General features: G+C 43.8%; 1 protein-coding gene across 1 annotated transcript in view; it reads right to left on the bottom strand.

The window, feature by feature from the left end:
- LOC147724825 (ranBP-type and C3HC4-type zinc finger-containing protein 1-like) overlaps window positions 1-24,642 on the bottom strand; it is a 431,577-nt gene extending 406,935 nt beyond the window's left edge. The window contains exons 1-3 of the mRNA XM_086966324.1: window positions 24,165-24,642; window positions 6,671-6,845; window positions 2,060-2,251 (exon numbers count right to left, since the gene is read on the bottom strand). Coding sequence (XP_086822450.1) covers window positions 2,060-2,251; window positions 6,671-6,845; window positions 24,165-24,416 — 619 coding nt within the window. The 5' untranslated portion in view covers window positions 24,417-24,642. The remainder of the gene's footprint in view (window positions 1-2,059; window positions 2,252-6,670; window positions 6,846-24,164) is intronic.
- Window positions 24,643-24,989: the final 347 nt, after the last annotated feature.

Here is a 24,989-nt window from a genome sequence, read left to right as displayed (position 1 = left end):
ATCTTAGAGTTTCTTGTTGCTCAAATAGGTGTATTTCTATTATTTATATATATGTTTCTATTGACTACATTGCTTGATTTTGCTAGTAGGATAGTGTCACTCATAATCTTTCATGCGTGCCCATTTAAAGTTGGTGTTATATAAAAATGCACACATTCTACTTGCCACAGCTTGAGGGGCAGTGGATGTGTACAATGGGACAGTGCACTTCAGCTGTATCCACGCATGTAAATTACAGGACATTTAAAGGAGCACTTGTTTAGTGACCTACCTAATCCAGTGAGATATTTCACTGAGCAGTTCAAAGCCGCAGCAGACATCACAAAATACTTCTCTATGTCTGATGTTGGTGGTTGTTAGAGGTTGCGGACTGGGGAAACAGGGATGTGTGTTTTTCTCTGCACTGGAAGCCCCTTTTTATCTAGTGCTTCACGGACCATGCATATATGTGTGCATTAATTGCTTATCCTATAAAATACTATTTATGTATGGACAACATATTTTCAAAGGGGACATTTTTGCATTACATTTGTTTAAGATGTTTAAGGTGTTTCTAATACAACATTTGTTTTTAAATTTGAAAAGCAGAAGCATCAATTGCTGTTCAGAGATCGAGTATTTTTGGTATTTAATAGTTTGAGCTATTGGTATTGTAAATGCAAATGCGTTTTATTTAGGTTTCTTTTTTTAAAACATGGATAAAAGGCATTGTCATTTACAATGCCAAAGTTTAAGCTATTGGCATTGTAAATGATAATGCCATTTATGTATCTGTTTTCAAAACCAACAAATGGATGAAGGGTTTGTCAATTACAATGGCAATGGCTCAAACTTTTGCAAATGCGAGACCTATTGCATTGCAAATGCTTGTTCTATAATTTGAGCGAGGCACCCGACATTGTCAACCTCCTGTCTGTAATGGATGAAGCCTACTTGGTTCGGATCAATTAGCTCAAGGAGCAGTTGGTCGAGGTGCATAGCCAAGATTTTGGTGTAGAGTCCTGGATACCGTTCAGAGAAAGGCTTTCCCTTCACGAGAACGTCAATTGAAATTGAGGACCTTGGCCGCCCGGATTCAATCCAAAAAGTCCATCACGGTGCGCCTGTACAAATCCCTATTAGGAATGATGTCCTCAAACATTCAACTGATTCCACACTGCCGCCTTCGTATGCGTCCACTTCAGGAGGCGCTATCCGCTCAGTGGATTCAATCCAGGGGATCTTTCGACGACTTAATCTGGATAACTCCTACCATTGTCCATGCTCAAACTGGTGGCTTCACCCACAGAATCTGAGGCAGGGTCTGTCGTTCATACTTCCAATTTCGCCACTTGTGATAACTACAGATAAGTCTTTGGAGGGATGGGGTGCGTTCCTTCAGGACCTTCAAATCAACGGGCAGTGGTCCCTTGCGGAGAAGCACCTGCAGTATACTCGCACATTTCTTTTTTATATGGTATTTTGGTACTTGTTATATTTCACAATTGGTATTCTAATATCCAGTGATTTTGCATGTTGTACCTTACGAAATGTGCTGAGGATTGCTTGCTACTCTGATTCAGGCATGTGAATCTATGAAAGATACCCCTAATACTGGATAAGAAATGCGTTACTCACCTGTAACTGCAGTTCTCCAGTATTGGTATCTTTCATAGATTCACATGCAACCCACCCACCTCCCCTGGAAGGGCTCACCTTGGTTCTCTCAGTAGGTACTACTTAGCACTGTGCTTACGAAAATCTGAGGGACATGGGCTCCTTCCAAGAAGGTTCTCGAGGGTGGTGATATCGGATTGGCTCTTCGCCAAATTTGGTCCTTTTTACAAAAGGACATGGATATATTACTAATGAGAGGCCTCTGGCCTATTACTATGTATATGTCTTTATGACATTACTCTTTTATGTACCGGGGACTCCCACCCAGACGACGGGAAATGATTCAGGCATGTGAATCTAAGAAAGATACCCTTAATACTGGATAATACTAGTAAACTTTAAAACTATCACAGCAATACTACCACTAATATTTGAATATTTACACAAAAAAAGATGAGGTTACCTTTCTTTGAATTGCTCAATAAGGCTGTGGAAGAGTCTTCATTGAAGTGATCTGTTCTGAATGGGTTCCCGGTGCTGGCAGTCACCGATGCATTCAGTTCAGCAGGTGCGGTCCTGAAAGGGTTTGCATCGATTGGAAGTAGAGGTTGAGGCAAGGTATGATTGTGTAAATTTAAATTACTACAAGCAGCAGCTGGAAAAAGAAGGTTAATGGGGGGTGTTAATTAGGTTTATGATGTTCATTGGATGACCTGGCAAAAGAAATACAAATGTAGATTAAAATATGGCATAACCCGTGGGAGGCATACAGGGCTGAAAACAGGGTGATACGCAAGAGGAAGCTGATGCTAGTGAGAAAGCTCATGTGACTGATGGCGAACATGCAGAAGTGGAAATGAGACTACAATGTATTGATCCGTACCTTTCCGGTTTGAACATGTGTCTAGAACAATGTAAAATTGGTGCACTACAACTTGTTAATAAAAAGAATTTAAGAAAAAAAGATGGCATAACGGAAATATGATACCAAACACTGGCTTCAATAAACTAATTTGTAACCATCAGTAGACTTTCAGTGACTCTGGGACGCTTTTTTTTTTTTAAATCAGACTGCAAGCTCGCTTGACTATCTGAACAGGGTCTTGCCCTGTTTTAACAATTAAATGCTACCCATTTCCATCATTAATATATAGTCCAGACACCCTCTTCTTGTTGTAACTTATGTATGGGCGCAAAATCAAGATTCTCCACAGTGTGGGGTCCATCTTTCCCCCATCTCATCAAGATCAGACGAAAAATGAACTTATAACGTTTGCCACTGCATCATTTGTAAAATTTTCGACAGATAGCATCGACGTGCTTTTACAAAAATTGGCCCCAAATACACAGCTCACTGCTAAAATCCATTTTCTGTCTCATTGCCTATAAAGGGTCACTAATGTATAGCTCAAAGCGGACTGTTCTCATTATTAACAGGAAATTGAAAATGCCACTGATAATAAATATAATTAAATGTACTCATCTCACTCTGGTCTAAACAGACTGCAACAGATCTTTGTAGCTTCTAAATCACAATGATCACTGCGATATTTTCGTTATTTTCTGGGACATTGCAATATATCTAAAAAGAATACCTCCCACCAGTCCGTAAAGTCACACTCTGAATGGGCATACATTTTACAAAACTCTCAGATGGTGGGAAACAGCACTCAGTGTTGAGACTCGAGACATGCTATAGGATTCCCCGTATCCCTGCAAATTGATGGAAACTTGCTGAAGATTTCATGGTAGTCCAGAAGGTCTGGCTCATTCCAGTCCCAACTTGAATAAACTCCCATAACTGTAGCCGAAACGTTCCTGTCGATTGAGAATAGTATATTTAGGGGCCATTTCGAAATACAACACCTGGTTCTGGGGACAGTGAAATTGCAGTCACTACTGCCGTTTGGCACTCTCATTGAAAGTTCCTGGTCCTAGCCAACAAGTTCTTTTCAGGTGGAAGACAGGGGTGTTGTTTTTGACACCAATGTTTTTAAGAAAACCCACATTACCAAAAGTATTTCAATCAGAATACGGTGTGGCCCATATGACAACTGTTACAAGGAAAGGCTACCAGTCTGCAGCCAGCCACTCTCCCTGCACTCAGCAGGAGGTTTTGAGCGCCATGGATAGATACATGTACAAAAATACCAAGAACATAAGTTGGTTAGCACTTTAGTCTGAACGCATCCTTCCAGTCACTTTATGAAATAGTTTGTGTACCACTGAAAAGGTGAATATATTTAGAACAAAATCATAGGGTAGCACACACTGGTCGAAAATAACCTTGTTTTACCGACCACATTTTAGGGTATTAGATATCTGTTGTGACCTACATTTACTTCATAAATAGAAGCACTCTATATCATTTAGAGTCCTGCGGAAAAAAAGTAAAGTAGGCATTACTTAAAGGAATCAACATATTACCTGGTCACAAGTCCAATTAACAGACATAATTTTGTTTTTGTCTGGTGCCTAGCATGAGGTTCTGTCTTAGTGAAAAACGAGTAGAAGGATTTGAAATATCTACCGGAAGATGCAGAGAGTGTTTTACATGAATGAATAGAGTGCAGAAAAACAGAAATGTAACAGTCCAACTAATTGCAAATATCCATCAAGCTGACGAGTTAGTGAAGTGCTCAGCAAATGAAAAAAGCATTTGCAATGCAAAAGGTCTCGCAGTTGTGAGAGTTTGAGCTAATGGCATTGTAAATGTCAATGCCTTTTATTCATGTGTTAGTTTTTAAAATATAAATAAAAGGCATTGTCATTTACAATGCCAATAGCTTAATCTCTCGCAAATGCGAGACCTATTGCATTACAAATGCTTGTTACTTGTTTAACCTTCTTACCGGTCAGTCTACATAGCTATTAACATAGCAGTTATGAATGATAGCATTTAGAATTAATAAAAAAATAACACAATTTCCGTTTTTATTTCACATTTAAGAGTGAACACAGACTGGAAACAAAACGGTTTTCTGTCTGTATTTATCTGTAAAAACAGACAAAACGGAAAACAGGGAGCCTTATATATAACTAAATTTAATGTAAATTCAATTGAGGAGCGTCACAGGCTATAAGATGGATCCGAAGCTGCTTTCTGCATAAGAAATCGAACACGAGTCACTATCACCATATACAGAAAGTAATACTTGCCTGACAATTATTTCAATAAATCCAAACGGCCAGTTACTTAAGTCTCTACCACTGAACAAAGGGACTATAAGTAAGGGTCTAGGTAGTCCCTCTTTTGAACATAAAGCACATGGAATGGTGATTTGTCCAGGGTCACACAGTTTAAGTGTAGAAGCAGAGATTAAGGGCATACAAGGGCAGCGCCAGAAAGAAGAACCCCCAGTGTTGGGATAGAACGACATCCTTGATGGTGATTAGGCCAGGGACACACCGTTTCAGTGTGGAATTAGTGCGTAGAGTCCAGAGGCCATATTACGTACATTTTGCAACAAAATTCACATTGACTGACACACATCAGGTCACTGAAATACAATCACCGGACAGCAAGATAACCACACCCAGGATGGAAAAGATTTCAGTGTCAACATAGTTTACCCGGTTATCCTATATTTTTCTATCTCATAGGGGCACATGCATCATTCATACATTTTGCATTTCTTAATTTGCGAAAAATACAGAATTGCAAATTAAGAATTGCAAAATGGTATGCAATATTTTTTTGGCTTTTCATTTGGGATTCTGTAAAAATCGAATTTTTTTCCGAATTCCAAATAAGTAGCGAATTCTTAAGTGCATTTTTGCAATTCCCATTGATTCCAATGGGCCAAAAGGCCCATAGGAGTCAATGGGAAGGCATTTCCAAATTCGCAATTTGTTTATGCATTCCAAGGGTGCAGGGGGGGTCCAAAGGACCCCCCCTGCACCCCTGAAATGCATTTGAAAGTGCATGTTTCACACACACATGTCCTAAGGACATGTGTGTCTGTAACATGACAGTGTAAAAAATGAATTTTTTTGCATTTTGAAACATTTTCGCAAATTACCACGAGGGTCAACCTCGTGTTAATTTGCACTTCCAATTTCAGAATTCGCATTTTTTTTTAAATTGATGCATTGCATTTAAGGAATCGCACAAATGCGATTCCTTAAATGCATTCGCATTTTTTAGAAATGCTAAAAAATTCGAATTCTGAAAAATAGTTTGATGCATCCCAAAAACGTATTTAGGAAGTGCAAACGGCTGAATTTACCGATTCGCACCGTTTGCACTTCCTAAATAGGTTGATGCATGTGCCCCATAGTCTCCAGACCTGGACTGGCCCTAACTGACGCAGTGCCATATCTATAGTTATGTACTGCAGTGACAACCTTAGGAAATGGTGTGAAAGTGCGAGTGAGAGATAAATAAATATTGTAATCCCCACCCTTTCACATTCATAATAGGAGATTGCTACTTAAATGTAACAATATTCAGATTTTGTTTTACATTACATAGATTCACAAGGCAATACACTTGGTGGAGAGCAGTGAAGTATTCAGCATTCCGGAGTTTGTCAAGGGCTAAAATCAAGATTAAAATCCAAGTTGCAAATTCGGCAACCCGGGTACCTAGCCTCCTTCTTCCATTTGGATATGATTTGATGCGGCAACAAACATAAAAGTAAACAAGCTGAAAGACAACCCGTGCGCGTACCCATGTGCTGTCCGGGCCCAAGCTGATTCACACGCGGCTGTCCGGGCGCGCAAATGTTTTGTCTCCCTTCCGCACCAAAGCCACAACAATAGAGTCTCGCCAAGGCAAAGCAGCGCATGCGCTGCGTTCGCTAGGCGAGACCAAAAAAGGAACAGAAAGACACATTTTCAAAACAGAGGATAAGACATGCTTTATAGCAACACAATAATAAGGCACAAATCTATAAAAAGCCAGTACATTTTAGACCAATTTAAAATGTAAAAGATTGGAAACAAGAATGACAAAAAAGTCTCAAGTGGGAAAATCAAGAGACACTTGCTCAAGTACAATAATTTCTAATGGTTAGGAAGCATGGAAGGGTAAAACAAGGGTGTCAACGGGTGTTGTGGATTGAAGTCTCACCTTTCTGTACCTCTCGTATAGAACTACTGACAACAGTCCACCATTTCTGTGCCTCCCGTGCATCTTCAAAGTTAAAAATCATGAGTTCATCAGGTTGACCAGCAACGGTCAATCTATGGCACTTGGGATTCATCACTTGGTAGGACACGTCCTTGAGATTAAACTCTGCAACAGCCTGCATGAAAAACACAAAACAGATTTAAAAAAATATATTTCATTGGCTTTTTAGGTTAATGTCATTAATACACACAAGAGCAGAACATTGCACAAAATAAGACATAAGTATAGATCGGTCTTACATTCAACAGGTTTGGCTTTGTATTTAGTAATGTGCATTGCATGTGGATACATTGCAATATTGAAATGTAGTTATACTCCCATTGTAATGCAGGTGTCAAATAGGATCTAATGGTTCCTCATCACTCTGTTGTGAATTGTTGAAAAAACAGTGGTAACCTGCTGAAATTCGTAGTTAATAAACCATCTGTTAACAGGACCTGTTCGGACATGTGCTTCCTAAAGAGAGTTGTAGGGTTAAATCTAGTCACCACCAAAGTGTGCATAAGAATTAGTGATATGGCTCAAGTGAAGTAACAAGAAAAAATAAACACTTAAAATAATACTTAAAAAAATAAAAATAATTAAAATCATCCTGAGGGTCTGGATTCCTAGTAAATGCAAGAAGATCCACTGTGGCTTGTTCGTCCCGGCGGATCGCCAAGTTTGTAATTAAGCATGTTTAGAGAGTACCACGGGACACACTCACTCCGATTAGGGGTCGGGGAAGACCAGTGTCCCTGTCCAACCTTGGCTTCTACTCCTCTCATCTGGGAAGGACGGGTCAACACACAGTCTCCCAGCAACTCAGTAACACCTCCTCACGGGGAACCTCAACTATTGTTCTCCCAAGCTATCGCAGAGGGATTCCTCGTTATTCATATGTCATAGAGTCACCTCCATCTCCCTCCCTCTGATCTTTTCTGTGGCACCACGCCTCGAGCAATTCCACCCAGATGGCCCGCCAATGGGCATCTCCATATCCCTCGAGTATCTTTCCTTAGCAGTAACACCAAAGGCAAAGGAGTACCTGCCAAGTAATTTCAATCAAGGCCCAGTTAAGGGATCCTTTAACTGATTCAATAACACCGGAAGAAACAAGGGCTAACTCAAATAATCACATCAAAAAAATACAAATATAATAATTGATTGAATTTACTTGGCAGGTACTCCTTTGCCTTTTGTGTTACTTTATTTCCCCTGCCTACCTGCCTCTATCTTGCCGGGGGTCCCCCTTCTGTTTAGTCTTTCCTTACCAGTGCCCGTTCCTCTACCCTAGCCCGATTGTCTACCTTGTCACTGTCAAAACGGAGGACTTTTTGTCAATGAAGCAACAAGAAGACCCCTGGAATACTGTGAAAAAAAAAAAGAAACGGGCGTCAGTTGGCACCTTATGTACTCCAATTTGACTACATTGGGGCAGGCACAGCCGCATCCACATCCACATCCACATGTTGCGACATAGCAACAATGAAGAGCTGTTGCGGGGAAAATCTTTCAGGATCCAAACTACTGCCTGAAGGACATACGAAAGATAAGAAATCTGTGGAAGTGTAGACATCAGAACTCTGTAATTCTGCGCCCGGTCCCCCCTGTCCCCTTCCCCAGTGGTTCTGTTAACTGAATACTATGAACACTGAATGTGGGTCAGCTTTCCCTTGCTAGTGAAACATATACTTTTGGCGGGTTGCGAATCCTTGTTCACATTTAAATGTTTTTTTTTAAGCCAGACCTTTGGAGCCAATACCACCTTCACTCTGGGTCACTGAGAAACTAGGACAAAGGGGCAAAGTCTAACAGGAAGACTGTTTTTTGTGACATTCTGCCTGGCACCGAGATTCACGGAGAAACATGATCCATAGCAAAAGACAATATCAATGACTCTCAATCTCCGGTTTATAGAGTATCAAACCACAAAAAATGTAATGATTAAATCAGAGTGAACACACCAACCAGATTATCTGAAAAACATGTTTTGGATGAGAAGCCCTCATCGACATTATAGTGGCATGCTTCATCATGGACACCCTCTCTTATAGGGAGTTCCAGCTAAGACTTGCTGGATATCAGAGGGATCCAGATAAAAATAAATGACCTTGAGGTAATGAACTAACAATTTCCTACCTTGCATATAAAGGTGGAAGTGCAGAATCTAAGAAAATATTAAATTAATTAATTAGTAGGGAATAAAAGTTATATTGCAGCATTGACATGCACTATATAAGTGATGCTGGAAGCGGGAGTTTTTGCTGTGAAATGTAAGTGACAGTAAGCAATGACATAGCAAAAACACACTGCACACAGGAAAAGTGGTGAACACAATCACACTTTTTCCTTACCATACCTCAGGAGGATTAATCATTCTGGTCATGAAGGAAGGGGACAACCTGAACAAAGACTTCCTGTGACCGAAGCAGGATGTACTATATTTGGTAAATAAGTCTTAGGCCTTCAGAAGGGGTCAGTTGTTTCTCACAGGAATTTGATGGTCAAAGCAATGCTAACTTAACCAAGAATGTGTGTCCTGCCATCTTACCTATGGTGCCTTCTGTCTGCCGAACTGATTATTAATTGCGAAAAGCGCCCAAAATTAACTGGTTCAGATTGTCAGGCACTGTAGTACATCATACATTAAGTGTATGCGTATCATGTTGAGCACTATCATTCTTGGATATAGTAGGTAAAAGAAAGCCTCAACAACAAGTGTCTAAGGCTTGGGTCGTAATTGCTTTTTGCAGGTATTTAATCCACTGTAAATGCTGAACAATGTAAATGAGAAATGTCTGGCAAAATTATGTGTAGTAAATTATATTATCAGTTTATTAGTTTTATAGAGCCTCGGATACTACTACAATATGTGTTGTTCATGACGCATCACTCAAAAACAGGGATTCTAGTTATTATTCATATCTGTGCAGACAAAAGGTTTGAGCTGTGACCATAAAATGTGTTAATCAGGTACTGTAAGGATACTAATGAACAAGTTACTTACCTTCGGTAACGATATATCTGTAAGAAACATTAGTTAGCGATAGATTCTTTACCTTAGAATTACCCCCAGGAGTCAGACTGGATCCAGAAATTTTTCGTCAGCAGTACCCCTGTGCATCGGAAGGTGGCATTGTGCTGCTCCGCGTCCGTTGTTGGTGTCGCGATCGCCGAAATGCCGTCGCGGCAGCTACTTAGACATCGCCCTCATGCGCTGACGTCCGTTCTGTACACGACTTTCCGCGCCAGGAACACAGAGCCATGCAAGATACTGACCACTGGTGCATTGAAACAAGTGCCCTGAAAGGGATGACCTTAACCCTAGAAATCAGTTTGCAGAACAGGAAGGATGGGTGGGGCGGGAAGGAATCTATCACTAACTAATGTTTCTTACAGATATATCGATCCCGAAGGTAAGTAACTTATTCATCTGAAAGAAACGCGTAGTGATAGATTCCTTACCTTAGAATAGATACCCCAGCAATACCAACCTCGGTGGTGAGTCTGCGAACAAAGATCATACCAGGAAGTCCTTGAGAACACAACGGCCAAAGAAGCCGTCTCTCCGGACTTGGCTGTCTGGGCAATAGTGCTTAATAAAAGTGTTCCGCGAGACCCACTTAGCCACCTGACAGATGTCTTGAAAGAGGACACCACCTCCCAATGCCGTAGTGGCAGCCTTCACCCTGGTGAAATGGGCGTGAAGCCCCACCAGAGGCTCCTTCTTAGCCAGAGAATAACAGGCTTTAATACACAAGACAACCCATCTGGAGATAGTACACTTGCGTACGGCCCGACCTTTCTTGGCGCCAACGTAGCCAACAAAGAGCTGGCCATCCACCCGGAACAGTTGTGTGCGGTTCAAGTAAAACGAGAGTGCACATTTTGGGTCAAGACGGTGGAGCCTCTCTTCCTCTCTAGAAGGATGCGGAGGCGAAAAGAAGTTGGGCAAAGTAATGGTTTGCCCGATGTGAAAAGCAAAACACTTTTGGCAAAAAGAATGGACGGGTTCTGAGCACAACCTTGTCCGGATGGACGGACAGAAAAGGAGGTTTACAAAAAAGAGCCTGGAGCTCACTCACTCTCCTAGTGGAGGTGATGGCCACCAGGAATGCAGTCTTCAAAGTTAATAGATGTAGGGGACAGTTGTGAAGAGGCTCAAAGGGAGCGCACATCAATTATGTGAGAACCAAGCTCAAGTCCCACTGTGGCATCACAAATGGAATAGGAGGAAAAAGGTGAGCAATTTGTAATTCCTTAGAGGAAACTATTTACAACAGGGGACTTGAAAAGAGAGGGCTGATCAGGGAGCCTGAGGAAGGCTGAAATAGCAGAAAGATAGCCCTTGATAGTGCCCAGAGCAGAGCCCTGCTGGGCCAAGGAAAGAAGGAATAAAAGGTCTTCGGAAAGGGTATCCCTAGCCTTTGCTGTGCACCATGCCACAAACTTGTTCCACCTGCAGGCGTATACCAACTTAGTGGAGGGACGCCTGAGTGCCAGAATGACATCGCAGACTTCAGGAGGCAAGTCGAAAGGAATCAACTGCCGCCATTCAATCTCCACGCAAGGAGGGGGAGACTGGACAGGTTCGGGTGGAGGACCGTCGACCGCTGCTGCGACAGAAGATCCTCCCGAAGAGGCAGTCGGACTGGGGGATCGTTGGTCATACTCAGTAGCTCGAGATACCAAACTCTTCGAGCCCAGTCCGGGGCCACAAGAATGACTTGGGCCCTGTTGCGCCTGATCTTCTTCGGCACTCTGGGCAGAAGTGGTACAGGTGGTAGAGATGGAAAGGCATACAACAGACCTCAACTCCACTCACAACGAAAAGCGTCGCCTAGCGAGTGCCGCGTTGGAAATTCCAACACGTGGAACTACTGACATAGCGCGTTCTCTTTGGTGGCGAATAGATCTAACCAAGGCTCTCCCGACTGCTGAAAGAGACCTTGCGCCATGTCAGAGTGAAGACGCCATTCGTGATCCATCATGCACTTGCAGCTGAGTTAGTCCGCTCTGGCTTTCAGTGAACCTGACAGGTGTTGAACCACCAGGGAAATGCCCTGATGTTCCAGCCATGTCAATGTCCATGTCCATGTCCAGAGGCGCAGAGCCTCCTGACAAAGGGTCGACGACCCCACCCCACCCGGTTTGTTGCAGTACCACATGGCAGTGGTGTTGTCTGTGAACACCTGCAATATTCTCCACCTTGACAGAGGAAAGGAATGCCTTCAGTGCAATTCGGATCGCACAGAGCTCCAGAAGGTTTATATGGAGCCGGGACTCCGCCAGAGACCAAAGGCCTCTGATCTCCGCCTCTCCAATGTGGCCGCCCGATGCAAGCAGGGACACATCAGTCACCGCTGTGTGCTTCGGTTGGGGAAGGAGGAGGGATCTGCCATTGACCCAATGCCGTTTATTTGAGCCACCACTGTAATTGTTGTGCAGTGCTCTCCGAGATCTGGATGTACTCAGACAGGTTCCCCTGATGCTGCACCCACTGGAACTTCAGGTCCCACTGCAGAGCCCGCATATGCCATATGGCATGATTGACCAGCAGGATGCAGGAGGCCATGAGGCCCAGCAGCCTCAGGGTCATCCTAACCGAAACCCAGGATAGGGGCCGAAAGATTGGAATCATAGCCTGAATATCCCAGACTCGCTTTTCGGGAGGATAGACTCGAAACTGCACCGTTTCCAGAACTGCTCCGATGAAGAGGAGTTTCTGAGAAAGGATCAGGTGCGACTTCGGCACATTGATGGAGAACCCCAGCAAATGCAGGTCGGCCGTAGTCTGGAGGTGAGAGACGACTACCTGGGGGAGCCCACCTTCAACAGCCAGTCGTCTAGATCGGGGAAGACTGGAACCCCTGACCTGCACAGATAAGCTGCGACCACCGCCATCACTGTCGTGAACACCCGAGGGTCACTGGTAAGGCCAAAGGGGAACACGGTAAACTGAAAGTGTTTGTGGCCTACAGTAAACCGTAGGTAAAGCTGTTGGGCCGGCAGGACGGGAATATGGAAATATGCGTCTTGCAGATCCAACAATACCATCCAGTCGCCAGGGTCAAGGGCAGACAAGACCTGAGCCAGAGTGAACATCTAGAACTTCTACTTCAGGTGGAAGCGAATGACGTTCCGGGGGTCCACGATAGGATACAGACCGTTGTCCTTCTTGGGCACCAGAAAGTAATGGGATTAGCAACCATGTCCGACTTCTGGCACAGGAACACGCTTGATGGCCCTGTTGGCCAAGAGGGCCACAACCTCCTGCTGAAGTACTAAGTGATCCGCCAACATGCGGTGGCTTTGGACTATTTGTAAAACCCACCTGTACGTAGTGGTGGTGCGCGCGAATCCTGCCACCCACTGGCGTTTGATGGGCCTGAAAGACCAGACTAGGAAGGTTTGGAGGCAGTGGTGGCCAGGGTGGAGGTGGACTGACCCGCCCGCTGGCCCCCTGACCCACCTTGGCAGGTCCCACGGATGAGCCGAGACTGTTGCTGCGCAGGGCTGTGGCTCTGAAGCGAACGTGTGGGGCGCGAAGAGAAGAAGGCGGAGGAGGGCGAGTGGCCGAAAGGCCCAAGGACTTGGCTGTGGCCCACGAGTCCTTAAAACGCTCCAATGCACTATATGCCTTGTTGCCAAAAACGGCATCTCCATCAGAGTGTTCTGAACATCCCCAGAGAAACCAGTTGTCCTCAGCCAGGCGTGGCGGCGGAGCACCACTGTCGTGGAAATCGACCTGCCCAGAAAGTCGGCAGCGTCAAGGCTACAACGGATTGTGAACTTGGCTGCATCTCTCCGTTCAGCAATAGCTTGAGAGAGCACTGTCCAGGCCTCCTCCGGACACTGAGGCAGCACTTAGAGGCTTGGACAACCAGGCTCTCATCGAGTGGGGTATTGGGAAAGGAAAATGGGGTCGCCAGGGGCCGGGCGTAGGCGTCGGGCCACGTCCCTATCCACAGGAGCCCCTGTGTTTGGCCTGATCCAGGTGCCCAAAAAAACTTCGGAAAGTGCATCATTAAAGGGCAGCAGTGGCTCCGCAGAGGAAGCCATCGGCTGAAGCACTTCTGTCAGGAGGTTAGTCCTGAAGGCCACTGTAGGGAGCTCGAGGTGGAGGGCCTCGGCCACCCTACACACTGCGTAACTTGCACCCTCCTCCGTAGCTACAGTAGGACTTTAGAACCGGCCATTTTTTCATGACTTTAAGCAATTTGCAAAGTGACTCTACTTTCCCTACATGTTTTGTCTATGTCCTATATGTTGTACGTATAGGTATGCATGAGAAGGGAATCCCCCTCTCACACCTAGAAAAACACCTTAGCGAGTGTAACACAGTCTGTATAACACTCCACTTTTTTAATTTGCACAAGCACGTTTTTATAAAGGTCCTGAGGAAAGCCAGATTTAACACCGAGGCACTGCCTGAAACATGTCGACCCATAATGGATGTAGGAGGTCGTAACTTGCCACCATACATCCTTCTGCCTTGTTCTAACAACTGACGGTGGCCCAGTTATTAAAATTTAATTTACCCTCGGGTACTGGGACACCCGCAAAGCCGTTTTAATTTTCACTTCACTAAACCCCACACTGCACTCTCAGAAAAATACCCGCTCCACTGTAATCAGGCGTCGTAGCACACCCGGGGCAGGCTAGGTGTCACTGGGTGGGCCCGATGATGAAGCATGCCACCAACTAGGTTGGTGGGTGAGGGCTTCATGATCACACCAACAAGGTGTCTACTGACAAAACAAGTCAGAGTCCAACCTATAAAATCACATGTAGCTAGTCTCTTTTGATGATACAATATTCAAAAAAGGTAATTTGTTCTGATCCCAGCTGCTATCGCCCTATTTCACTTTTTCATACATCTGTGAAAATGTTAGGTACAGTCATTTATAATAGGATCATGCAATGGGCGTCAGAAGACTATATCCTACATAGCTGCCAGTATGCTATAGTATGGGAACAATTGAGCAATGCCTGAATCTAAACCCAATTATCAGTATGCAATAGCTAAACAATCCACAATATATCTTGCCTTTACGGATTTGTCCTCGTCATTTAATTGCATAAATCACTCAAATCTGTGCAGACTCCTAACCATGGAAACTGATGAGGCACTCGTACATTTTTTAACACCCCTACACGAGAACATTAAAGCCAGAATAAGATTTGGGGCAGATGGTAAACTCTATAGTGAGATCGAAATTTCTTAGAGGTGTCAGGCAAGGTTGCATACTGGCACCATTACTTTTTATACTCTATATAAATCAGCTAAGCCCCTATTTAACTATTACTTCTAATGTTGCCAAGGTTAATATTTAATTACTCCCCATGCTGCTATAGGTAGATGACTTAGTGTTGATGATGGCCCGCACACCAAAAGCTTTGCATCTGCCAGTGACTTATTTCCCTCAATTTATGGCCTATCTTGATCTTAGCACACCTTTACAAAATCGTAAATTAAAGCCTGTGGTCCCAAATGAATTTGAGTTGAATTTGCAGTTTGTACTAATTGCTTAGATGGAAATAGTACGTTTTCTTAACTTGTGGTCATTTTTAATTCTGCAGGCTCTTGGGTGGCTAATATTACACATCATAGGCTGAGGCTATCTAGAGAAGTTGGCTCTTTCTTTAGCCTGCCACAGCCCCTTGGGGAGAGGGCACTTTTATCACGTTTGCTCATTTATACTACTCAGTGTGTCCCTGTGGCAATGTACGTTACCAAGATATGGGACATTGCTGATTGCGCAGCTATTCAGGAGGAATCAATTTTGTAGAAAGCTTTTGGTATTCTCTATCCACTTCTTATTTTACTTATCACGAGGAGCTGGCCTGGAGTTATATAGTGGATTGTATCAGAGCTAGCCCCCTACTATTATAGTTATTCATATGGCGAACTGAGGAAGTAGCCCTCAATAAAGTCATCATTAAAGATTGCCTAATGTGCGATAAGGGCCTTAATATTCCATGGCTATTATGTGTGGGAAAAAAACCTTTCACGAGATAGGCTGCCTTATGCCTTTGCTGAGCCCTGCTCTAGTGGGAGACTGGATAAAAAGTATGTGAAAGCGCTAGCATTAATTATGCCCGTTCACAAAGATGCTTAATGGAAATTGGGGGGTAAAAACAGCTTTCGTTTACGGTCACTTGCGAACAGATAGTGCGCCGGCGCAATATTTGTTTAATGCATATGCGTGCTAGGAAAAATCCTTTTTATTCCGCTTTAGAACTAACAGTTATGTACCAACTTTGCTTCCCTTTGGGCTTTCAGATAAGTGTTAGCAATGGCCCCTGTCCTTGTGATGGAAGATCTGCTCAATGTTTACATTTTCTTTTCTACTGTAAATTCTTTATAAAATACACCAAACAATTTTCAATTCCATTTATTAGATTACGTAATTCTAGGCAGTGCAGGCCAGCTATACGCTTAATACACCTACGGGCAGATGTTGATGCTGTCTTTATATAGGTTCTTTTTTTTAGATCTGCTGTAAGGTCACGTAGCACTAGGCACTTTGAATGATGTATTCATTTCTTTGATCACTTTCTTGTTTGTATTGTATAGAATTAGTTGCATTCTGAAATTAATTTACGTTTTTATATGCACTGTTATTTGTATTATATTTTAATCATGGTTTTAATTGGAATAATGCACTTTTATGGCTGCTTTTTGCACCCGAGTAAAGGAATTTCTGAATCTGAATCAGTAGCTGTCTCAGTCAAATATACGAAATGTACAAAGAGAATAAGAACACACAAAATATCAAATTCAAAGCATTCTATAAATAAAGAAGGGGTGGCAAAGAAAACGTGGAGAGCTGTTACTATAAAACAATGTTTATAAAAGGTAAATAAAAAAATTAAACTGTGAACTGCAGGAGTGATACAAGCAGAGATGTAACTTTTTTGGATTTTGGCACAGTGGCAGAAAGTAAGCCTCACCCATGCAAAATTAACGAGGAACAGGCCACAAGCTCAATAGCTGAGAGGTTACTAAAGTTAGAGCTATAAACCATCAGGTACTAAAGAGAACTCTCTTATAGGGTACCGTGGACGTCTGCCTCTTGAGACAATCATATTTTGGTAGTTTATGAACACTCCCTACCGGCACGACTATCAACTTCTTTTAGAAACAGGGCAAAAGTAAAAGCTTTTGCAACACAAGTCTCTCTATGAGATTACACCTCATAGTTTTCTAATAAATGAGAAACATCCAACATCTTCAAGGTCAATAGAGCTCACCATAGGGCCAGAACCATACCAGAATTCCAGGATAACCACTTTAAATAAGTTCCAATCAGATTAGTGGTAGGTACATTTATTTAATGCAGAAATCCTGAAAGTCTGTTTTAGATTCAGCTTACTAGAAGCGAAGCAAGATGGCGGCTGGTCACTCGGCCGAGTGAGCTGACTACCTAATCTCTCCAGTCGAGACCCGATCTGATGGCGTTTTGAACACCGCAGTACCTTCAGGGAAAAAATGGATTTGGTTTAGGTTGTATGCACCGGTGAGACAGGCAAAGACTTCACGTCAGCCTGGATGCAGTGGAGGCTGTGGGGAACGCAGAGCTTGCTGTGGAGGACTCCGTTTCCCTAGGTGCTGGCGCCCATGCTCTTTGTTGTTCTGCTACTGCTTGGTCTGTGTGCTCTATCTTGAAGCAGGGGACTGCAAGGATGCCGCCGAAGACAGGCAGAAAGGGAGTGAGAGGATGAGGCTCGGCTGCGGGTCCCGAAAATACTAAAAACAGTCTATTTTGGTTTCAATAATGAGAAGTATACAGACTGTGATGAAAGGTCTCACTGTCGCGAGGGATGGGTTGGGTTAGCTCAGCATCACCCGGTACAGGAGGTCCCCATGCCTTGCGTAATGGGGGGGGTCTGTTAGGGTAGGGTGGAGGTGGGGGGGGAGGGAGGGCCTCTACTGGGGAGGATTTCAGGGGGGGCAGAGGTTGGTGAGGGAGAGTGGGGGTCACTCTAGCATGTGCTCAATTGTGTAGTTATGACACATATAGGAATTGTGACAAGATTCAATGTTTTATTAAGGTCTTCTTTCTCTGTAGGAAAAATGATGGTAAAATTGTAGAGCCTGTGTGGCTGCTAGAAGGAACTCCTTGGTATGGCAGGTAGCAATAAAAATATTAGAACCTGTTCTTTAAATTGTTGTGGTCTCAATGATAGTAAAAAGAGAGGCATATTGGCAAAACGTATTAGGTACATGAGGGCCGATGTATTATGTCTCCAGGACACCCATATCTGTTGGAATAATAGGATGTGGCTAAAAGATATGGGGTGACAGGTCAAGCGCACACAACAGATATACTGATTGAGTAATCCAGGTAAAGTGATTCAAGGATAAGATCACACACGAAAGTTCTTTCTATTTTCTGTTTTAATAGGTATGTAAATGGACCTCTTATTCAAGGGGATCCATACAGAAAAGAAACCAGCCGACACGTGTTTCGTCAGTGAGGGCGTTAACCCATGACTCTTCAGGGCTGCTTAGTTATGGGATATCGTGTTATCGGGGGACCGGTGATAATTCCAACCCGGTCCGAATTGGGTGTCTGAGCTCGGAGGTGCAAGGGTGAGCACACTTTCGAGGGTTATCCGAGCGTTAAAATTTCAAAGGACATAGGCGGGTAGTGCCTGTTGTTAATGCTGCGAACAGCGTAGTGCTGTGGTGTAACGAGGATGGTATTGCCGGATTCGGAGACCTGTCAGTTCATTCAACACAAGGGTTAGTCTCCTGACCCTTTGGTTTCAGAGTTCTCAGGGTTTTCTCTGAACAAGCTGCACCAAACAACTTTATCATTTTCGTGACTACTCAACCACTACATGTTGTGCGCCATTTATTTCTGAACACTAATAACCCTTCGCAGGACAGTAAACCTAAAAGATATGGGGCTTGACCTCCTTGCCTGCACACTTTCAGCTATCAACACTCGAGGAGTAGCTATTATGGCAAGTCATGGGCTTTTAACTTGTAGTCGAGTTAAGGAAGATAACTTAGGGAGATGGGTAATTGTAGAAGCAGGTATTAGGGGGACATTGTATGCAATATTCTCCCTTTATGGCTCCAATTTAGATGACCCCACTAGTTTTGATTATTTAAATACAGAGTTAGCTTTGTGGTGTCCATTGATAGTGCTTTGTGAGGATTTTAACATCCATCTGAATGTTCACCTTCAATCTTCATAGTAATGACTCCTATCCTGGGCAGAAGATCAATATTTTCAAGGCTTTACAGGGGTTATGCCAGGAACATGGACTAAACTGATATTTGGCATAGTCCACGTCAAACGGAATTTGGGTATACGTTCTTTTCGGCTCCTCATAAAAAATTTGTGCAGTTAGACTACTTTTTTGTCACTAATACAATAGCAGGAAGGGTCACTTGTGAGCTTTTCCCAAGACTGGTATGCGATCACAATCCTTTAGTGATTCAACTCCCGATTGATTCTGCACATGTAATGCCAGCGTGGACTTTCGACAGAAAGCTATTACTTGATATTGAATACTGTTTACATATCTCAGAGTGGATAGGGGAATTTTTCGAGAGGAATAGGAGGACTGCATCTGAAGTAATATCTGGGATGCCTTTAAGGCGGCAGTGAGGGGTGAAACTTCGAGCTTTTCTTTGTATCGACAGAGGAAGATAAAGGAGAAGGGTAATGCTCTGATGGATCAGCTCAGGGAGGCTGAGGAAGAGCTTATCCGGGTAATTGGGGAGGCGCAGAGGAGCGAGGAATGTCAAAAAAAGTTAGCAACAGTAAGAATTAAAATTCATCAACATTTCGGGGAGGATTTAGCCATAAAGTTTAAGCAATATAGGGTTGATATATATGAACATGGAGAAAACACTGGCAGACAATTAGCCAAACGGATTCAGCAAAGGGCAGTTGCAAACAGAATTGGTCGTATAAAAAAATTCAGGGGGCAGATTCAGGATCTCCCGGCTAAAGTCCTGGAGGTCTTTCAGGAATTCTACCAGGAACTATAGTCCATTGAAAAGGAAGACTCTGTTACCTCAGGTGAGGACTTTCTGGCTGATTATGGTACTGTTCAGATCACTCAAGAACAGAGGGATATGCTTTCTGCCCAGATATCAAGGGAGGGAATTGAATCTGCCATAACGGTGTTGGCTACAGGTAAGGCTGTGGGCCCCAATGCTTTGCCTCTGGAATTTTATCGTACTTTCAGACAAATCCTTCTCAGGGAATTAGAGCTTTTATTCTTAAAAGCCCAGAATGGTCAGACTAATGACTCCTGGCATAGAACAACAATCGTAGTCTTTAAAAAAAAAAAAAAATTTAAGGATAAACCGGAATTTAGTCCCTCCTCATATCTCATATCGCCCTATTTCTTTAATTTGCGCAGATAGCAAGATATATTCTAAAATAGTAGCACTGAGGTTGGGAAAGGTCATTACTCCTCTGGTTTCCATTTATCCCGGTTCGGGACACATCGGACCATGTAAGGCGGGCAATAGCCTTGTTCGATTGAGCTCAGGCCTTAAAGAAGCCCCTGGGGATGATCCGGTCGGATGCAGAGAAAGCATTCGACAGGGTCTCCTGGCAGTGTCTCTTGTTGAGGACTTAAGGATTGGCGCCAGAATTTGTTACAGCTGTACAGGCCCTATACATTTCACCTACAGTCTGTGTCCGGATTTCTGGGCAAGAATCCAACGTATTATCTATCAGCAGAAGAACTCACCAGGGGTGTCCCTGCTCACCATTACTATTTGCCCTATACATCGATCCGTTGCTCAGTAAGCTGGATGCTGATCAACAGATTGAATCTGCTATGGTAAATGGGATCTCCTATAAAACGTTAGCATATGCTGGCGACGTAGCTATAATTACAACAAATATCAGATCTGCTTTGCCTGCGGTTTATATCGCTAAACAATTTGGTTCTGTATCAGGCTACAAATTAAATGCGGATAAATCCCAGGTCATACATTCCGATACTGCAAGACCACAAGAGATCCCAACAGTACCAGAAGCAACCTATCTGGGTATAAATATCACGGCCACGGTGGAACAGATTCCCGAGTTTAATATACTACCCATTATAAAAAGAACAGATCAGGCACTTTCACGATTAGATCACCTTCACTTATCACTGCAGGGGTGCTGTAAAGTCTTAAAGATTATCATATTTCCAAAAGGTTTATATTTATTCCGGACAGTACCCTTTGAATTTCCAGCTTCTTGCATTTTGAAATCCGAAGGAGTCTGTAACAGATTCTTTTGGAGCTATCACAAAGCTAGAAGGGCAGCTAAATGGCTAATCCCTCCGAGAGCGAGGGGGGGTTGGGGACTTCCGTCTCTCAGGCTGTATCACTGGGCAGCATTGCTACAGCATATGAGGATACTATTGGCCGGAAGTAAAACAGTAGTCCCTGAACCAGTCAAGCCGACAATATATGAGTTCTTATTAGAGGAGGAAGCACCAAACTGCTTAGTTAGAATCATCGAACCAAGTTACTACAAGAAAACAAAGTTTAAAATAATTCAATCAGCATTTTCAATATGTAAGGAAGAGAGGCGACAGGTAGGGGTCTCAAATTAAATGTATATACCCCCTTGCTTTCATATGGGTTGCTGCCGTCGATTTTTCAGGACTAAATTGCTAGAGGGTGAGGGGCCCTCGGAGTTAAGGTTTTGGGAGACTTATTTTTTAGTAATGGCCAAATTAGCTTTTTTTCTGAACTGCAGGAAAAATACAGACACTTTAAGATTTCACAAATTAGAAGTTTCTTGACTAAAAAAATGACACAGTGGGAGGGGTAATTACGTTAAGGTTCCGTTGGTGGACAGCATAGTATTTAAATCCAGACTTGGGAAACTTATCAAATCTTACTTTCTACTCTCCCTGACAACTTAGCCCCTCAGAACCTTAGATGAAATAGTAAACTTGCACAGAGTAACACTGATTCGGAAGGCTTGATTGAGTTAGCTAATCAGTTCTTAATAACTGGCAGTCTGAGAGTCAGAGATAGGCCTGGTTTTCATGGCTAGGGCTATTCTAAGATCCAATATTACATCTCAATGGATCAGTCCTGACCATCCCACATTTATCAACTGGCGAGCTAGATTCTATTCTATAGTATGGATTTAGCGGTGTATAGATTTAAAGGACGCAGGAAATGGGAGAGAAGTTGTGGGCACCAGTAACTAAATAGATTGGAGAATACTGCAGATTATTTTTTCTTTTTCTAAAAAATAAATCTGGATTACATGTTGATCTTGTTTGTTAAGCAGCCGTATAAGTTCTGTTTGAAATTCAATTCTCTTTTGATTAGAGGCGCTGGTCAAGTTAAATTAATAGAATTGGATGAAGATTTGTCATAACTACTGTTTCCATGTATTAAAATAAAAAACATTTTTAAAAAAAATAGGATTCTAGACCTACACTGGACAGGCCTGTTCTAGTTGGCACGCACTTGTCTACATGCTTCATTAGATGAAATCTGAAAGCTCTATTCGCCTACCATTGGCATTTTTCTGCCACTTTTTATGCCACTGAAAGAGAAAACAATACTTATGTACACACTTTACGTTCAATGCTAGAGGAGGCTGGACATGTACTCATCACATCGAAGACAATGACAATCATATAGATGCCATATGTAACGCCAGGGGCTATCAAACCAAAAATAATGCACAGGTAAGAATTAGGCATTGTCATGAAAGATGGCCACTCTATTGTAACAAATACAAAGTGGGAGTGGTGACCTTAGTAGCAGACTGGTGTCTTAAAGCATGCACAGACTGATCCCCAACAGCCCTTTAACTCTACTGCATACTGAAACTGGGGCAATCAGTAAGCTGTCATTAGCTGCTGGTTGGCCTGCCTTCATATGGTGATCTCACTAACATGGTGTTAGATGTCCACGTGCCCAGAGTGCTGCCATAATAACATTGTTGTCAGCTGATAGTACTCGAAGCTTTGATATTACTCTCAAGTGCCAATATTCGGATTTACGGGTATATTGACATTACCTTTAAAGTTGATATCTGCTGCACATTCTCTCATGGCACTGTCATTAAGCTGGTATCGTTTGTCACCCCCTCTCCCAGAGGAAAGCGATTACGACGCGTTCGAAGATGTTTTCCCGTCATCTACCGTTAAATAGGTCTCTGGACAGTTATATAAAGGGACAGTCATTACATGTTATGTTTTTGCCACTAGAATCACTTCTTAGAAACTGAGGGCCGTCCAGGTGTTAAGAGAATGTTTAGAGTTGTGAGTTAATTGCATCGGTCTAGGTTTCTCTGCCATCAGTGAGCTGGGAAGGTTGCAGAACCGTGACTCCCCCTCCCTGCAGCCTCACATACTTCCTACAGCTCAAGGCGCTGTCACGAGCTGCCGCGGGAGGCTTGCTTTGGACCTTGATATGTGTACATGATCCGTGTTGGCCTTTGCGTATGAGAGATTTTGATCATGAAGGAGAACAGGTTTAAGGTGACGTGGATGGGGAAGGGACAGGTACGACTCCCAGTAAAGGGTGGGTGCAGGTGTTGTGAGGTGTGTTGAATTTCAGGTGCCGATAAATAGGGGGGACGAAGCATTCTTATAGAAGTGTCACAGTCAGCGGCTGACTTTCTACCAACAGGGCTGTCATTAAGTGCATGTCAGAGACTCATAACAACCGAGTCTGTCATTAAGTGAACGCGAGAGGCAATCGTTACTCAGGTATCTATGTCTGAACCCCACAAGGGGACTGGTCACTATGAGCAAATGTGCCGCGGACTCGCCATGGGATGCCATTGGTTGGGTCTTATTGAGCGATGCAGACAAGAGTTATAATAATATCGGCAGTAGGTGTTGATACTTGATACAGTAAAGATAATTTAGTTAGGTAATAGTAACACCTGCAAATTATAGCGCTTAGAATTGACTGAAGAGCTCAAACAAAAGTTAATGTAAATATACCCGTAAACAGAGGCAACCTTTGTCAGGGTAGCAACCTGGGCGAAGCTGGTGAATACAGTGAGGCCGCGGAGAGCATCTTTTGGGTTCAAAGGTCAGCCCCTGGCAGATTTAATAAAGAGTAGTGACAGGCCTCTGAGCACATCTCTGCACCACCCCACTCTCCCGTATTATGCATGGATTGGCATCTCAGTTTGTGCCAATTTGTTTTTTGGAGGGGAGGGTTAACAGGGTGTGCCTGCAGGGGTAGAAGGGAGTGCAAACAAAAAAGAAGGCTGAAGGGTGTTCAAAAACTGCGACATCCGCACTGAAGCCAGGGACTCTGCAAGACCTAAAGCAAAAAGCTCTTGGCGCCCCTCTGAAAAATGTCCCCTTGAGCTTCAGCACCTCTCACAACTACTTAAAGGCGGAAAAGTAGAGACCATCGTTGAGTCGGGGGTGGGATAAGTCAAGGTCTGCCACACCCCCTCCATTCATCCACCCCAGCCCGTGTTCTTACCGGGCTGCGAACCTGACCGTGTCTAAGGGTCAGGCGGAAGCTCCCGCCGCTCCTCTCCGGGTCCATGCTGAGCTGCAGTCGTAGGTCCTCCGCGGGGGTGTCCCCTCCGGGTCCCCGCACCCCGGGGCACGACACTCGCACGGTCATCAGCACAGTGGGCATTAGGGAGGGGGGTCCGGGTCCCAGCGCAGCCACCGCTGCAGGCACGCCAGCGAAGGGCGTGGCGCCCTGCCAGGTGGTTGGCACGGCCATCCCCACCCGCTGGCTGGCCCGCCCGGAGTGAGCCCCAGCGGTGTGGTCAGGTCAGGTGTGTTCCAGGGCGCGTCACCAGTTGTAGTTCAGCCGCGCTCCGCGAGACGAGGTCACGCGCCCCCAGCTGGCTGTCTCCCTCTCGCTCCTTCCTGGGTAACAGCAAATCCCACTTCAGCGCCCACCTCCAGGAAGACTCGGGCAAGCAAAACATACACAAACCCGGGCTGCTGAGCAGGCGCGCGTTCTTTCCGGGAGTCGCAGAGGGGAAACGGATGCTGTCGCTCTCAGGAGGTGGCCATATTTGAAAACGTACATTTTGTACATTTGGGGACGTAATACAGCCAGAAAGCCAGAGCCTTTTTAATGTTTGGGATTCGTATTCGCAATTTCAACACAAATTCAAATTTCAATCACAATGACATGAATGACCGTTCATTAAAGGTAGAATATATTACAAGCAATGAGCAATCTATTTTATTCTTCCTAAATTCATTTCTATCAGTATTAAATGCAGTGGTTTTAGTTAACTCAAAGACTTTTTAGTTAATTTACTGTCTTTGTGCAGGTCCGATT

The sequence above is a fragment of the Lissotriton vulgaris genome, chromosome 4_1, assembly GCF_964263255.1.
Source record: "Lissotriton vulgaris chromosome 4_1, aLisVul1.2, whole genome shotgun sequence".
NCBI classification, from domain to species: domain Eukaryota; kingdom Metazoa; phylum Chordata; class Amphibia; order Caudata; family Salamandridae; genus Lissotriton; species Lissotriton vulgaris.
Note: the sequence above shows the minus strand (reverse complement) of the source record. Positions and strands in the feature narration are given on the sequence as shown.